General features: G+C 31.9%; 1 protein-coding gene and 1 long non-coding RNA gene across 5 annotated transcripts in view; one reads left to right on the forward strand and one right to left on the reverse strand.

Moving 5' to 3' along the window:
• The window catches only part of LOC143231763 (lachesin-like), a 179,385-nt gene that overhangs the window by 87,408 nt on the left and 72,716 nt on the right, over positions 1-19,261 (forward strand). For all 4 annotated transcript variants that reach the window (XM_076466403.1, XM_076466404.1, XM_076466407.1 and 1 more), the window contains exons 4-7: positions 5,715-5,885; positions 8,891-9,019; positions 14,522-14,806; positions 16,272-16,349. In XM_076466403.1, coding sequence (XP_076322518.1) covers positions 5,715-5,885; positions 8,891-9,019; positions 14,522-14,806; positions 16,272-16,349 — 663 coding nt within the window. The remainder of the gene's footprint in view (positions 1-5,714; positions 5,886-8,890; positions 9,020-14,521; positions 14,807-16,271; positions 16,350-19,261) is intronic.
• LOC143231764 (uncharacterized) overlaps positions 8,924-19,261 on the reverse strand; it is a 128,962-nt gene continuing 118,624 nt past the window's right edge. The window contains exon 3 of the long non-coding RNA XR_013017167.1: positions 8,924-9,058. This is a non-coding gene — a long non-coding RNA (uncharacterized LOC143231764). The remainder of the gene's footprint in view (positions 9,059-19,261) is intronic.

Genomic DNA, 19,261 nt, shown 5'->3' on the forward strand with positions numbered 1-19,261 from the left:
AGCTTCAGTATAACATTAGACATTACTATATGATACTTAGCTTCAATTTAACATTAGACATTACATATGATACTAGCTTCAGTTTAACATTAAACATTACTATATGATACTTAGCTTCAGTTTAACATTAGACATTACTATATGATACTTATCTTTAGTTTAACATTAGACATTACTATATGATACTTAGCTTCAGTTTAACATTAGACATTACTATATGATACTAGCTTCAGTTTAACATTAGACCTTACTATATGATACTTATCTCAGTTTAACATTAGACATTACAATATGATACTTAGCTTCAGTTTAACATTAGACATTACTATATGATACTGAGCTTCAATTTAACATTAGACATTACTGTACGATACTAGCTTCAGTTTAACATTAGACATTACTATATGATACTAGCTTCAGTATAACATTAGACATTACAATATGATACTAGCTTCAGTATAACATTAGACATTACTATATGATACTTAGCTTCAATTTAACATTAGACATTACATATGATACTAGCTTCAGTTTAACATTAAACATTACAAATTTGATAATTAGCTTCAGTTTCACATCAGACATTACATATGATACTAGCTTCAGTTTAACATTAGACATTACAATATGATACTTAGCTTCAGTTTAACATTAGACATTACTATATGATACTTAGCTTCAATTTAATATTAGACATTACTGTACGATACTAGCTTCAGTTTAACATTAGACATTACTATATGATACTTAGCTTCAGTTTAACATTAGACATTACTATATGATACTTATCTTTAGTTTAACATTAGACATTACTATATGATACTTAGCTTCAGTTTAACATTAGACATTACTATATGATACTAGCTTCAGTTTAACATTAGACATTACTATATGATACTTATCTTTAGTTTAACATTAGACATTACTATATGATACTTAGCTTCAGTTTAACATTAGACATTACTATATGATACTTATCTTTAGTTTAACAATAGACATTACTATATGATACTTAGCTTCAGTTTAACATTAGACATTACTATATGATACTTAGCTTCAGTTTAACATTAGACATTACTATATGATACTTATCTTTAGTTTAACATTAGACATTACTATATGATACTTAGCTTCAGTTTAACATTAGACATTACTATATGATACTAGCTTCAGTTTAACATTATACATTACTATATGATACTTATCTTTAGTTTAACATTAGACATTACTATATGATACTTAGCTTCAGTTTAACATTAGACATTACTATATGATACTTATCTTTAGTTTAACAATAGACATTACTGTACGATACTAGCTTCAGTTTAACATTAGACATTACTATATGATACTAGCTTCAGTATAACATTAGACATTACAATGTGATACTTAGCTTCAGTTTAACATTAGACATTACTATATGATACTGAGCTTCAATTTAACATTAGACATTACTGTACGATACTAGCTTCAGTTTAACATTAGACATTACTATATGATACTAGCTTCAGTATAACATTAGACATTACTATATGATACTTATCTTTAGTTTAACATTAGACATTACTATATGATACTTAGCTTCAGTTTAACATTAGACATTACTATATGATACTAGCTTCAGTTTAACATTAGACCTTACTATATGATACTTATCTCAGTTTAACATTAGACATTACTATATGATACTTAGCTTCAGTTTAACATTAAACATTACTATATGATACTGAGCTTCAATTTAACATTAGACATTACTGTACGATACTAGCTTCAGTTTAACATTAGACATTACTATATGATACTAGCTTCAGTATAACATTAGACATTACAATATGATACTAGCTTCAGTATAACATTAGACATTACTATATGATACTTAGCTTCAATTTAACATTAGACATTACATATGATACTAGCTTCAGTTTAACATTAAACATTACTATATGATACTTAGCTTCAGTTTAACATTAGACATTACAAATTTGATAATTAGCTTCAGTTTCACATCAGACATTACATATGATACTAGCTTCAGTTTAACATTAGACATTACAATATGATACTTAGCTTCAGTTTAACATTAGACATTACTATATGATACTTAGCTTCAATTTAATATTAGACATTACTGTACGATACTAGCTTCAGTTTAACATTAGACATTACTATATGATACTTAGCTTCAGTTTAACATTAGACATTACTATATGATACTTATCTTTAGTTTAACATTAGACATTACTATATGATACTTAGCTTCAGTTTAACATTAGACATTACTATATGATACTAGCTTCAGTTTAACATTAGACATTACTATATGATACTTATCTTTAGTTTAACATTAGACATTACTATATGATACTTAGCTTCAGTTTAACATTAGACATTACTATATGATACTTATCTTTAGTTTAACAATAGACATTACTATATGATACTTAGCTTCAGTTTAACATTAGACATTACTATATGATACTTAGCTTCAGTTTAACATTAGACATTACTATATGATACTTATCTTTAGTTTAACATTAGACATTACTATATGATACTTAGCTTCAGTTTAACATTAGACATTACTATATGATACTAGCTTCAGTTTAACATTAGACATTACTATATGATACTTATCTTTAGTTTAACATTAGACATTACTATATGATACTTAGCTTCAGTTTAACATTAGACATTACTATATGATACTTATCTTTAGTTTAACAATAGACATTACTGTACGATACTAGCTTCAGTTTAACATTAGACATTACTATATGATACTAGCTTCAGTATAACATTAGACATTACAATATGATACTAGCTTCAGTATAACATTAGACATTACTATATGATACTTAGCTTCAATTTAACATTAGACATTACATATGATACTAGCTTCAGTTTAACATTAGACCTTACTATATGATACTTATCTCAGTTTAACATTAGACATTACTATATGATACTTAGCTTCAGTTTAACATTAAACATTACTATATGATACTGAGCTTCAATTTAACATTAGACATTACTGTACGATACTAGCTTCAGTTTAACATTAGACATTACTATATGATACTAGCTTCAGTATAACATTAGACATTACAATATGATACTAGCTTCAGTATAACATTAGACATTACTATATGATACTTAGATTCAATTTAACATTAGACATTACATATGATACTAGCTTCAGTTTAAGATTAAACATTACTATATGATACTTAGCTTCAGTTTAACATTAGACATTACTATATGATACTTATCTTTAGTTTAACATTAGACATTACTATATGATACTTAGCTTCAGTTTAACATTAGACATTACTATATGATACTAGCTTCAGTTTAACATTAGACCTTACTATATGATACTTATCTCAGTTTAACATTAGACATTACAATATGATACTTAGCTTCAGTTTAACATTAGACATTACTATATGATACTGAGCTTCAATTTAACATTAGACATTACTGTACGATACTAGCTTCAGTTTAACATTAGACATTACTATATGATACTAGCTTCAGTATAACATAGACATTACAATATGATACTAGCTTCAGTATAACATTAGACATTACTATATGATACTTAGCTTCAATTTAACATTAGACATTACAAACTTGATAATTAGCTTCAGTTTCACATCAGACATTACATATGATACTAGCTTCAGTTTAACATTAGACATTACAATATGATACTTGCTTCAGTATAACATTAGACATTACTATATGATACTTAGCTTCAATTTAACATTAGATATTACATATGATACTAGCTTTAGTATAACTTTAGACATTACTATAAGATACTAGCTTTCCTTGATGACGAGAAAACCCACTTGTAGAGAAAATTATATATTTAAAAACGGCTGGTATGGATAGAGAAAACACTATGTAGAGGAACGAACAACCACAGAAAACACCAAAATACTAAATAGATAAAGAAACATAAACAAATGCAAAATTAAAGAAGCCCAAAATAAACCAAATACAAGGGAACACCTTTATACCTGTATTAATAAATATATTTAACATCTAAGCACGCCCTCTACATTCCTACACTGAATTACACAACCGCCTTCAAACATGTAGTCAGATATTGGTCAATAACCCTTTCTTTCTTTGTGAAACTGACGATGACCGAAGGGAGGTCGATACGTTGTTCGCTCCCCTACATAGTGCTTTCTCTACCTATACCAGCCGTTTTTACATATATAAGATCCTAGCTTTAGTATAATTTTATACGTTACAATACGATACCAGCTTCAGTTTAACTTTAGACATTACTATTTGATACTAGCATCAGTTTAACTTTAAACATTACTGTATGATACTAGATTCATTCTTCTAACGTTAAAAACTCTAATTCACTACATATATGAACATGCGCAATGCAAATGGTAACGTTAGGTAACCCTAACTTACTACGTATGTAAACATGTGTAATAGAAACTCTATCATACAGGTATCATAGAGGTAGGATTACAACTCATGTTTATTTAGATAAAGATTGAATAGAGGTAGGATTACAACTCATGTTTATTTAGATAAAGATTGAATAGAGGTAGAGTTACAACTCATGTTTATTTAGATAAAGATTGAATAGAGGTAGGATTACAACTTATGTTTATTTAGATAAAGATTGAATAGAGGTAGAATTACAACTTATGTTTATTTAGATAAAGATTGAATAGAGGTAGAGTTACAACTCATGTTTATTTAGATAAAGATTAAATAGAGGTAGAATTACAACTCATGTTTATTTAGATAAAGATTGAATAGAGGTAGAATTACAACTCATGTTTATTTAGATAAAGATTGAATAGAGGTAGAGTTACAACTCATGTTTATTTAGATAAAGATTGAATAGAGGTAGAATTACAACTCATGTTTATTTAGATAAAGATTGAATAGAGGTAGGATTACAACTCATGTTTATTTAGATAAAGATTGAATAGAGGTAGAGTTACAACTCATGTTTATTTAGATAAAGATTGAATAGAGGTAGAGTTACAACTTATGTTTATTTAGATAAAGATTGAATAGAGGTAGAGTTACAACACATGTTTATTTAGATAAAGTTTGAATAGAGGTAGAGTTACAACTCATGTTTATTTAGATAAAGATTGAATAGAGGTAGAATTACAACTCATGTTTATTTAGATAAAGATTGGATAGAGGTAGAGTTACAACTCATGTTTATTTAGATAAAGATTGAATAGAGGTAGAATTACAACTTATGTTTATTTTGATAAAGATTGAATAGAGGTAGAATTACAACTCATGTTTATTTAGATAAAGATTGATTAGAGGTAGAGTTACAACTCATGTTTATTTAGATAAAGATTGAATAGAGGTAGAATTACAACTTATGTTTATTTAGATAAAGATTGAATAGAGGTAGAATTACAACTCATGTTTATTTACATAAAGATTGAATAGAGGTAGAATTACAATTCATGTTTATGTTTCATTAATTACTTTCCCTTATTAATTAAAGATGTTTCGTTATTATTTCCAATTTCTGATCAGTATAAAATTGTGAACGTGTACACTGTTAACAACAAACGAACTACACCTTTTTGCTTATTTAAACTCGTGCAATTCGTTTTTTATCAAATATGTTTAAGTGTTGAAGGTGTGATAATTATTGATATGATTAGTCTAATTATAATTATAATTACAACATCTACTGATAGATCCTCCTCAAATCAAGCGTGAAAACACCAGTTCAGATATCGGCACCAAGGAAGGATCAAATGTGACCTTGACCTGCGTGGTCACGGGGTACCCTACTCCCAGTATCACGTGGCGTCGAGAGGATGGCCAGCCTATAACGCAATCAAACACTGAAAGACACTTCGGTAGTGGTAGGTGCTTCTTGAAGACCGCATATTTATAAATAATGAATTACCACTAACTTTATATATTTAATATTTTGAATTACCACTAATATGATTCAAAACTATGATTTTTTCCCCAGCTGACCAAATATAAATAACCGTTACTATCACAATTTAATTATTTATGGCTAAGATATTCTTAGAAGTTTAACTGTTAGGTTGTCCAGAAATAAATGTCGTTTTTTAATTGCAAAGTTTGGAAAAGTATAAACTAATGTTGTAAAACATGCTTCAGTAAAAGTAAGTATAATTTGCTTCAACACACTTTTACCAACGTGTAACGATGCTGTTTATGTCCCTGCTGTAGAAATCAGAGTTTCTATGGTCAATGAACTTTCTGAAAGCTTCTTCTGCAGCTGCCTGGTTTTGAAAGCGTTTATTGTTCAAAAAGTTGTCCAAGTGCTTGAAAAAATAAAAATCTGTAGGGAGAAAAGTTTGGGGAATAAGGTGGATGAGGGAGAACCTCGATTCCCAATTCTTTCAATCTTTGGAGCGTCATCCTTGACAGGTCAGATAACGCCGATTTTGTTGATCTTCAGTCAGCTCATGTGGAACCAACTTATTCAACTTTTTCATATTTCCAATTGCACTCAGGTTGGTTTGTTTGTGTCTAGCTTTTCTAAAAGCTCACGTACTGTTGTGCGAGGGTTTGTCTCAACTGCTTCCGTTAATGTGTTTTCATCTAAGGATGGCTTCCTTCCACGACCTTCATGGTCTTCAAGACTTTTATCTCCATGTCGAAACCTTTGGAACCAACGCTGGACTCTACGCTCAGTAACAGATCTATGGCAAAATGCCTGGTTTATGTTCCGTGTAGTTTCGGTAGCTTTTATTTCAAGTTTGAAGTTTTACAGGAAATCAGACGAAAGTCCTTCTTGTCCATACTGCCTTGGTGGTTATAAAACGTACTCTGAGTAGAGTTGAAACAGCAGACAATTAAGACACCTTGTAAGCGACAAACGTTGGATTAAACCAACCAACGATAAGTTAGTCAGCGTTAAGCTTCTAGATGCTATCGTTAGAATTCTGACATTTCTTTCTGGACAAACTAATATTTACTACGTAAAAAAATATCGAATAACAATTGGTCAATATGTAATATTAGTGTTGTTTTTTAAGAGCAGTTGATAAACCATAGAATCCTTTATCTATCTATCTTTCTTACCGTCTATTATCCCTGTGTTATTTCAGGCTAAAACATCTAAAGATAAACTGTAGAATTTATTCAGATGCTAGTCATTGTTTCTAGAAATAAAAGTTACGATAGTTAGCCATCAAACATTAATATGTGGATTTGAAAAACAAGAGCTGTTTTACCCAATAGAAGTCCTTATGTCTGTAGTGAATGTGTAGTTAAAACAGTTGTTTTGAATATGTTATTTCACCCAATAGAAGTCCTTATGTCTGTAGTGAATGTGTAGTTAAAACAGTTGTTTTGAATATGTTATTTCACCCAATAGAAGTCCTTATGTCTGTAGTGAATGTGTAGTTAAAACAGTTGTTTTGAATATGTTATATCACCCAATAGAATATATATTTATATATATCGAAAGATTAATATCCTAATATCATATATCTCTCTAAAGAATAACATCAACTTATATCTCATATATATATATATATATATAATATATATATATATTTCAGTAGATAGAGACTTATATCTGTGTATAACTTACACGTATCTAAAGACGTGGTTCTATTTATATCACCATACTGGAAGAAATATAAGTTAAAATCATTCTATTAGTACAGGTTATATGAGGACTGTACAGATATTAAATCTGTGCAGGCACATGGTTCATATGTTAGGGTATCTGAAACTTGTTCGTGTCAAGTGACAATCCTTAGGATCCAGAGACTGTGGAGTGTAATTTTAATACCAGTGAGCAACACTCAGTGTGCTATCGTCAAGTGTAATACAACACCGACAACACTTGGTACAGAACTTTTAATATGATTCATTAATGGCGGGCACAATCCGTACCTCCATTTCTATTACGATTTGTGTTAACATTGCAAACTTCATAATTTTCCAAAGATTGTGTTAGTTTTATCCCAAAAACAACGACTAATATTCCATTTAAACCTTGTTTAAACACCTAAGTTTGCTGCTCTTTAGACCCTTAATAAAAAAACAAACAAAACCGAAACCGCCCATTTACGCGAGTTTTCTGGACCTTGATTTCCGCAGTTTGTTTTATCTAGTAAATATACGATCGAAATTCAGAGCAATATTTTTAAGATATGAAAATACCTACTCAACACTGTGGCAACTGAAAATATGAAAATGGTTAAACTGTTTGTAAGGGGTAAATATAAAAATCTATCTACATTAGTTCATGAAAGTTAAAAATGTTATAACGAGATATATTTTTTGTACGAGCAAAATGAATCAGCTATTTAAATACAGGTAAAGTGGAATGGTGCACATTGTTGCTCCGAATGTAGTGGAAACAAAGTGCACATTGTTGCTATGGGTGTAATGGGAAAAATTGCATATTTCTACCACGGATGCGCGGCTGTTACATATAACATGCTCTGTAGTTTCATTTTTAACAAAATCTTATCTGCATTGTTGTACCTTAGTGGACTCACAAAGCCCTAAGTCATGGTTTCGATTTCTTGCAAAGAATACAGAAAATAACCCAATGTAGTTTTGCTATAAAACAAACAAACAGAATTCATTATTATAAGTTGTTTAACCCAAACTCTAATTTTACAATGAGTAGTTTCTAATTCAAATAACTTCAAATATATAAAGTTTGGATACAGCTTGATCGAGTAATGAAAGATAGTTTATTAGTAAGTGTACAGTCATTTGAAGATTTAGCTGTAATAGTCATAGTTTAAATAAAAATTTACAATTGAAACGTACACTTTCCATTGGAAATTTAAAAATAGTATCTTCTGCGTAAGGTTATCGAAATAACGGCTGATAAAAGTAACGGACCTATTATATTTTTTTCTAGATCCCAACCAAGTGAGCGAGAGTATGAATCTGGTTCGGGTCAATAGGAACCATAGTGGTGCCTATCTCTGCATAGCAATGAACGGTGTGCCTCCTTCTGTCAGCCAACGAATCTTGCTACAGGTCTACTGTAAGTTTATTTAGAAATATTCCACTGATACTCCTCCGTCTCTCTATATTATAGGACAAGAAGGAAAAAATAGACAGAAATATGACTTCTTAAGATTAAGGTAACACTTTTGCAAGTTTTTGAACACAGATACATCAAAGTTAAAACCAATAGCAACAGAGATATACCAAAGTAAAATCGAATGTTTGATAGTAACACATACTTTAAAGTAACAACCGATGTTTAATAGCAACAGATATATAGCAAAGTATGTTTATTTTGTTTTTTGAATTTCACGCAAAGCTACTCGAGGGCTATCTGCGCTAGCCGTCCCTAATTTAGCAGTGTAAGACTAGAGGGAAGGCAGCCAATCATCACCACCCACCGCCAGCTCTTGGGCTACTCTTTTACCAACGAATAGTGAGATTGATCGTCACATTATAACGTCCCCACGGCTGAAAGGGCGAGCACGTTTGGTGCGACGGGGATTCGAACCCGCAACCCTCGGGTTACGAGTCGAACGCCTTAACCCACCTGGCCATGCCGGGCCCTATTGCAAAGTAACAAACAATGTTTAATAGTAACACATACTTTAAAGCAAAAACCAACGTTAAATAGCAAGAAATAAATATTTAAACACTTGTCTAGTTTCTAAATAAAATAACACATCTTGTTTATCATCATGTTTATCATCATGTGCTATCTTCCTCAGGAAGAGTGGCTCCACTTCTGTAATTTTATTACCAGCTCTTCACATCTTTCGATCTCAGTTTTTAATATATGTTGTCCACTCTGTTCTCGGTTTTCCAATATATAATTAATAACATACTCTATTTTTGTTGTAGTTTACGTATGTGGAACGTTTAAACATATTTATTACGTGTTATTAATTGTGTTAATATATCTGTGTTATGGAAATGGCCCGGCATGACTGCTTATAATAAGTGACACAAAATCTCACCTTTCACCTTTTGTCACTATCATTATCCAAATGGTTTTGTTGACACGTAACAAAGAGTAATTATGAATTATCACCCCTTCTTCTAGCAAGTTATCACTTCCCATCCAGTCAGGTCTGTTCCACAGAGAAGATAAATGTAAGGTCTGCTATACGATACGTAATCACTGTTCTAGCTTTGGCTGGTGATTTGAATGTTTCCTTACACATGCTCCTGACGTAATGGAACTTACCCCTAATATTTCAAGCTTAAATAGTTCTACCTTTCGTCAAGGAAATCACGTCTCCAATAAATGACCCAAGTCATTGTCAGTGGTTCCTTAGAGTCCATAATGGAATGACCAGAACCACACCTCTCCTTGTTATTTGTACTTATTACTATTTTGTGACGCTGGTCTCCACGGGAATATAAAACTTCCCGAGATCAACAGCATGGATTGTGTCGTGGACATTCGATAGTTTTTGAAGACATTGGGTACATTTCTGCAGATAGTGTTTTATGACATGGCTTACTTTGAAACTGTATCAACTAATACATAATGAAGAGTTTCTTGGAAACGTGATAAAAATCAATGAACTAGTGTCGTGTCTAATTACAGTAAAAACGTTAAGAATCCCTGCGAAATCTACTGGGATATTAAGTGTTATTATCATTGCGATGTTTGTTTTTATGTTTTGAAATTCGCGCAAAGCTACACGAGGGCTATCTGCGCTATCCGTCCCTAATTTAGCAGTGTAAGACTAGAGAGAAGGCAGCTAGTTATTACTACCCACCGCCAACTGTTGGGCTACTCTTTTACTAACGAATAGTGGGATTGACCGTCATAGCATAAAGCTCCCACGGCTGAAAGGGGCAGCATGTTTGATGTGACGGGGATTCGAATCCATGACCCTCAGATTATGACTCGAGTACCTCAACCACTGGACGTATCATCGTGAGAAAACCACACACAAACACACATACGTAGATGCAATGATTTTTTTTCCCTTACGGATAAAGTGTAAAATATACTTCAGTTTTACATAGATAATTATCATTAAATAGCGAGCGATGAATTCAATACATACCGCGTTTAGAATACCTTTTTAGAATAGTTTTATATCTGTATTTATAGGTATATAACGTTAATACTATATAATGTAAAAAATATCGTATATGTAACATGCATAGATCAATAAAATTAAAGGATATCAATCACAGCTGTGATATTTCTTAGGTTTATGTAACATGTACAGATCATTATAATTAAAGGATATAACTTACAGCTGTGATACTTCATAGGTTTATGTAACATGTACAGATCATTATAATTAAAGGGTATCACTCACAGCTGTGATATTTCTTAGGTTTATGTAACATGTATAGATCTTTATAATAAAGGATATCACTCACAGCTGTGATATTTCTTAGGTTTATGTAACATGTACAGATCATTATAATTAAAGGATATAACTTACAGCTGTAATACTTCTTAGGTTTATGTAACATGTACAGATCATTATAATTAATGCACCTAAGTCACAAATAAACATACTTATGAATTGAAAGTAAGAACGCTAGGACATGTACCAGAACTTTGATGACATGTTCAGAGTTACATTCTACGGTAATATATATGATTTTAGTAACCGTCTATAATACTCTCGTCTTAATGTCGTTCATCAAACCTTTCTAAACATGAATATAACTACTTCTGAGGAAAGTAACACTGTGTCTAGAAACAGTGAGATTGTCTGAACCGTCTCAACATCTTCTAAGTGCGTTAGCTGATCACGGGATTTACGTTTATAATGATAACCTAGTTACTACACACGTTTCACGTACCGTACTGACGGACATGGTGAATATTCATCCAGACAGAGCCACTCTCCAGGAATGAATACTTTTAAAAACAAACCAAACAACAACAACTAGAATAAAAGATACTTCCAATTAATCGAACAGCAATCTGATATCTATTTGTTTATGTGAAACACAGCTTGTTTCTCAGTTTTAAGATTTAAGGCTACCTTGCATCCTCTGTTACCACTACAGTGATCTGCAAAAACTTAGAAAGAATAATAATCATTTTCACATTTCAAATCTCGTCGAAATTGTATATTATGCCTAATTACTACGAACAAAGTAGTACTGCTCGTGAGCACGAGAACGTCTCATGATCTATCTTGTCACGTGACTCCATGCAGTATCAAATGTCAGTTTTCATTTACCTGATTTCTACTAAATTAAACCTCTTAGTTTTGCTTTTAAGTTTTGTTTATTGTTGAAACTTTTATGTCTAAATTATGTATATTCATTTAATATTTTTCCTTTTGATTATATTTTATCTATTACAGTAAAATGTTGCATGTGTTTTTGTCTCACCTCTTGGTATTTCCAGACAAATTCAATAAATTTCGAAATGCACGTTTATTTCCTTTTGGTTATCGCCTAACCTCTCAGTGGCTTAGCGATGAGTCAGCAGACTTATCAGCTGAAACTAATGTTTCAGTACCTCTGGTAGGCAGAACACAGGAACTTTATTGTGTAGTTTTGAGCATTATAACAACCCAAACTAAGCCCAATCTAGAAAGTGGCCTTCTATACTTATATATTATAGCACACACACACGTTTTGTTTACAGGTCTGGATATAGGTGTTTCAATGAAACGTTGTTTACATAATTGAGTTACGACGATTTCAGCCGTAATTATTTCTTTATTTTCATGACGTACCACGTTGTAACTTCATTTATTTGTTATTGAATGGGTTGTAGTACTGGGCAAAAGACATTTTCAACACCAGTATATAAAAACGTTGAACTGAACTGCTGTTGTAAATATTTCTCGTTGAAAACTAACAGTTGTAACGAAGCCTCAGAAAAAAATATATCCAGTTATTTATATCCTGTCTTGGTGGGCTAACACTAACAAATATATCTCTCCTACACTTTCTATTTATGTATCAGTTGACTTGGTGAGCTAACACTAACAAATATATCTCTCCTACACTTTCTATTTATGTATCAGTTGACTTGGTGAGCTAACACTAACAAATATATCTCTCCTACACTTTCTATTTATGTATCAGCTGACTTGGTGAGCTAACACTAACAAATATATCTCTCCTACACTTTCTATTTATGTATCAGCTGACTTGGTGAGCTAACACAAACAAATATATCTCTCCTACACTTTCTATTTATGTATCAGCTGACTTGGTGAGCTAACACAAACAAATATATCTCTCATACACTTTCTATTTATGTATCAGCTGACTTGGTGAGCTAACACTAACAAATATATCTCTCATACACTTTCTATTTATGTATCAGCTGACTTGGTGAGCTAACACTAACAAATATATCTCTCCTACACTTTCTATTTATGTATCAGCTGACTTGGTGAGCTAACACTAACAAATATATCTCTCCTACACTTTCTATTTATGTATCAGCTGACTTGGTGAGCTAACACTAACAAATATATCTCTCCTACACTTTCTATTTATGTATCAGCTGACTTGGTGAGCTAACACTAACCGCTATATCTCGTACTTTTCGTATGTGTATGACCTGACTTGATGTGATAACATTAACCAGTATATCTGCCATATACTGTTAATGTGTGTATCACCTAACTTCGTTTGCTAACACTAACCGATGTCGGTGTCCTATACAAAATACGAGTTGAAGTCTTCTAGAAGATTCAGGTAACAAACGTTTTATGACTTAATGAGCTTACAAGGAAGAGCTTGAAACTTAAGCTGCAAACATTTTATTAAACACATGAATACGAAGAATGTTGTGAATTATTATAAACTTCAGGTTTTTAGTAATATAAAATCCAAGTGTCGTTCAGTCAGTTAGTCACGCTCTGTTTCTTCAAATTTCGTGAGTTACACATGTCCAATTCAACATTTTCTCCTGTACTACTTTCTCTTTTCACCCATTCCCATTTTAGATGAACTCAATCGCTAACGTAAGTGTAAATAGCTATTAAATTTCAGTCCGGTCTCTGCTATATAAAAGCCAGTCAAGGAGGGAATTCTTAGGACCAAATCAAGCATGGCGTTATGTGCGAGACACCACATCATTCACATCATTATGACGTCACGTTATTTAGGATCCGAATTGGAAAGCCAGTTAGGCTTGCCGAGATCGAAGACACGGAAGTGAAAAGCAAGTCAAAAATTAGCGACAATATATATGCTTGAGAATGATTAATAAAAATCCTTTTTTTAAAACAGACTAAAGATATAAATTATCTGTAGAGAAAAAAAACATTAAATCCAGAGGAGAATACGTGTGTAAGATATCACATGGTCATCGCATGTTTTAATCTCTTAATCTTTAATCTCAATGTGTAGCATGTTCGCTGAGTTATGTATAATGGATTCAGGATAAATATGTGGCATGTTCCTATGAAAGGAAACTTTGTACTAATTTTATTTATTTTGTGTACGGCCAGTTTTATAAGGAACAGTTTCTGTTTATCGTTATTTTTGACGGACTTTTACACTAGTAACAGACTAGCTTGTAATGTATGTGTTTAATTGAGTGTGATTCCTTCTTTTATCGTTTTAGTTCCACCTGAGATCGAGACACGAGATACTGAGGTAAGCGCTCATCTGGGGGCCACGGTTCTCTTGAGTTGCTACATACAGGCCCACCCTTTTCCTGACATTGTTTGGAAACAAAACGAAAGCGAGATCACATCCGGAGAACAGTATGAAATAGACGTGGCTATTAAACATTACAAAATTCAGACTGTGCTTAGGATTCCAAAACTCCAGGCTGTCGACTTCGGAAAGTTTAGGTGTCTTGCTGAAAACCGTCACGGAACAGCAGAGAAGGAAATCAATATAAATGGTAAATATATATTTCTCTAAACATCTTCAATTTCTGTCATCAGTTCTTTTCATTTTCTTTAGCTTTTATTTTTCTAACTTCTGATTTTTGTCTTCCTCCCTCTCTCTCTCTGTCTCTATTAGGGTATTTTTCTCTCCTGAGCTATCTGTATTTTTCCAAGTAACACTATTTCTGTCTCTCGCTTATAAATTTTCAAAATGTTATCTGTATTTACAATTACAGCGATGCTCGTGTAAGGTTTAATACAACGTTTAATACAATAGCTATTTTATCTTCATACAGGGCCCGGTGGTTAAAGCACTCGACTCGTAATCCGACGGTCGCAGGTTCGAATCCCCATCACACCAAACAAGCTCGTCCTTTCAGCCGTAGGGGCATTATAATGTTTCGATCAATCCCATTACTCGTTGGTAAAAGAATAGCCCAAGAGTTGGTAGTGGGTGGTGATGACTAACTGCCTTCCACTGCTAAATTAGGGACGGCTAGCACAGATAGCCCTCGTGTAGCTTTGCGCGAAATTGAAAACACACCAAACCATAAAATCATAACGTAAAAAAAAAACAAACTGTTATTGTATTTTTGACACTGTGAAAAGTCTAATTTTTAACTATTTACTGAACGTTGAATTTATTTTTTCTACCTATATTTATGTTACTTTTTTAAATAACGCCGTGTTTCTCAAGTGCTTGTTTTGTAACCCTAGAGTGATTTTGTTCAGGAGCTGAGGTCCACGTGGCGGCTTCAAATGTCAAACAGCTGTTAACGTGTGAGTTCCTAAACAAACCTTTAATAGACATGTAGGAGCGTCACACTATGGGCAGGTGGTTAGGGCGCTCGACTCGACTCGCTGCCTGAGAGTCGTCGGTTCGACTCCCCGTCACATCAAACAGACTTACCTTTTCAGCCGTGGAAATCTTATAATCCCACTATTTGTTGTTAAAAGCGTATTTCACTCGTTGGGTGGTAATAACTAACTACCTTCCTTCTATTACAATTTTAAGTTAGGGAGAGTTAACGCAGGTAGGCCTCGTGTAACTTTACACAAGATTCAAAACAAACAATATTTATTTTAACATTTTTATTGTACGCTTGGCTAACAAAAAACTATCTAGTTTTATTCAGGCATTAAACACCAACGTCAAACTATTTAAAATCGATTACATGAATTCTCTTGTTTGGATATTTAATTACGTAACACTTTCTTACAATTATTACTTGTGTAGTTCAGCTTGTTATCTGTGAGCTTCAGATTAATAATACCACCATGAGAAATGTGTATTCAGTTCCATCCATCTGGTGGCTTTTAGTGTTTTGTAAAAGCGCAAACTTTATGTATTCGTATGTGCTCAGTTAACTTGCTTTGACATTTAGTGAAAGTGAATTGTTTTCTGTCGAAAATTTTGAAGGTAACTAAACATGTGTGAGTTTATTTCTGTTCCAGCATATTTTGTTTTTTGTCCTTTAGAAATTCCACGCCCAACGTTGGCACCTACCTTCACGTCTCTCCTACTGTCTGCTAGTTCGATGGGAACCAGTTCTTGGAGTGAGTAATTTATTACATTTTCACGCATAATTAGAAGTAACATCCTTTCTGTTTACTTTTTTAGATGTTATTAAATCTTTTCAATAATTTAAAACGAACCTTTATTTCGTAAAGTTAAAACAAGTCTGTGAAGCGTACTGTTAGAGCAGTGCTTTTAGTGCGTGTTAGTTGTGATAAGACATGTTTTCTAAACAATTTTAACCGGTGAGAAGAAATGGTCCATCAAAAATTGTTTTTGAGCTTTGGCACTGCGAAATAGTTCCGTGTTTGCCGCTAAAAGCAATACTGAAAAATGGTATTTCAAATATAAATTTATTGACTTTGAAACATTTTAGCTAACACTTAATGATAGGTTTTGACAAATATACGAGGCTTGATTCTAAAAACTTGTAAAGGTGAAAACTTTAAAACAACACTTGTTTCAAATGTTTGTAAAACTGACAAATTAACACAATCGTTTAAAATTGTTCTGAAATACATTATATATTTCTTAATCTTAAGAGTGACATAGATTGTGTAATGTCTCTAATAGACAGTATATATCCATTGTTTTCAAAAGTAACACAAAGACAGACATAGATTGTGTAATGTCTCTAATAGACAGTATATATCCATTGTTTTCAAAAGTAACACAAAGACAGGCATAGATTGTGTAATGTCTCTAATAGACAGTATATATCCATTGTTTTCAAAAGTAGCACAAAGACAGACATAGATTGTGTAATGTCTCTAATAGACAGTATATATCCATTTTTGTCAAAAGTAACATGAAGACAGACATAGATTGTGTAATCTCTCTAATAGAAAGTATATATCCATTGTTGTCAAAAGTAACATAAAGACAGACATAGATTGTGTAATCTCTCTAATAGAAAGTATATATCCATTGTTGTCAAAAGTAACATAAAGACAGACATAGATTGTGTAATGTCTCTAATAGACAGTATATATCCATTGTTGTCAAAAGTAACATAAAGACAGACATAGATTGTGTAATGTCTCTAATAGACAGTATATATCCATTGTTGTCAAAAGTAACATAAAGACAGACATAGATTGTGTAATGTCTCTAATAGACAGTATATATCCATTGTTGTCAAAAGTAACACAAAGACAGACATAGATTGTGTAATGTCTCTAATAGACAGTATATATCCATTGTTGTCAAAAGTAACATAAAGACAGACATAGATTGTGTAATGTCTCTAATCCAGACAGTATATATCCATTGTTGTCAAAAGTAACATAAAGACAGACATAGATTGTGTAATCTCTCTAATTGACAGTATATATCCATTGTTGTGAAAAGTAACAAAGACAGACATAGATTGTGTAATGTCTCTAATAGACAGTATATATCCATTGTTGTGAAAAGTAACATAAAGACAGACATAGATTGTGTAATCTCTCTAATAGACAGTATATATCCATTGTTGTCAAAAGTAACACAAAGACAGACATAGATTGTGTAATGTCTCTAATAGACAGTATATATCCATTGTTGTAAAAAGTAACATAAAGACAGACATAGATTGTGTAATGTCTCTAATAGACAGTATATATCCATTGTTTTCAAAAGTAACACAAAGACAGACATAGATTGTGTAATGTCTCTAATAGACAGTATATATCCATTGTTGTGAAAAGTAACATAAAGACAGACATAGATTGTGTAATCTCTCTAATTGACAGTATATATCCATTGTTTTCAAAAGTAACACAAAGACAGACATAGATTGTGTAATGTCGCTAATAGACAGTATATATCCATTATTGTCAAAAGAAACACAAAGACAGACATAGATTGTGTAATGTCTCTAATAGACAGTATATATCCATTGTTTTCAAAAGTAACACAAAGACAGACATAGATTGTGTAATATCTCTAATAGACAGTATATATCCATTGTTGTCAAAAGTAACATGAAGACAGACATAGATTGTGTAATCTCTCTAATTGACAGTATATATCCATTGTTGTGAAAAGTAACATAAAGACAGACATAGATTGTGTAATGTATCCAATAGACAGTATATATCCATTGTTGTGAAAAGTAACATGAAGACAGACATAGATTGTGTAATGTCTCTAATAGACAGTATATATCCATTGTTGTCAAAAGTAACATAAAGACAGACATAGATTGTGTAATGTCTCTAATAGACAGTATATATCCATTGTTGTCAAAAGTAACATAAAGACAGACATAGATTGTGTAATGTCTCTAATAGACAGTATATATCCATTGTTGTCAAAAGTAACATAAAGACAGACATAGATTGTGTAATGTCTCTAATAGACAGTATATATCCATTGTTGTCAAAAGTAACATAAAGACAGACATAGATTGTGTAATGTCTCTAATAGACAGTATATATCCATTGTTGTCAAAAGTAACATAAAGACAGACATAGATTGTGTAATGTATCCAATAGACAGTATATATCCATTGTTGTGAAAAGTAACATAAAGACAGACATAGATTGTGTAATCTCTCTAATTGACAGTATATATCCATTGTTGTCAAAAGTAACAAAGACAGACATCGATTGTGTAATGTCTCTAATTGACAGTATATATCCATTGTTGTCAAAAGTAACATAAAGACAGACATAGATTGTGTAATGTCTCTAATAGACAGTATATATCCATTGTTGTCAAAAGTAACATAAAGACAGACATAGATTGTGTAATGTCTCTAATAGACAGTATATATCCATTGTTGTCAAAAGTAACATAAAGACAGACATAGATTGTGTAATGTCTCTAATAGACAGTATATATCCATTGTTGTCAAAAGTAACATAAAGACAGACATAGATTGTGTAATGTCTCTAATAGACAGTATATATCCATTGTTGTCAAAAGTAACACAAAGACAGACATAGATTGTGTAATGTCTCTAATAGAC

The sequence above is a fragment of the Tachypleus tridentatus genome, chromosome 11 (genome assembly GCF_004210375.1).
Source record: "Tachypleus tridentatus isolate NWPU-2018 chromosome 11, ASM421037v1, whole genome shotgun sequence".
NCBI lineage: Eukaryota > Metazoa > Arthropoda > Merostomata > Xiphosura > Limulidae > Tachypleus > Tachypleus tridentatus.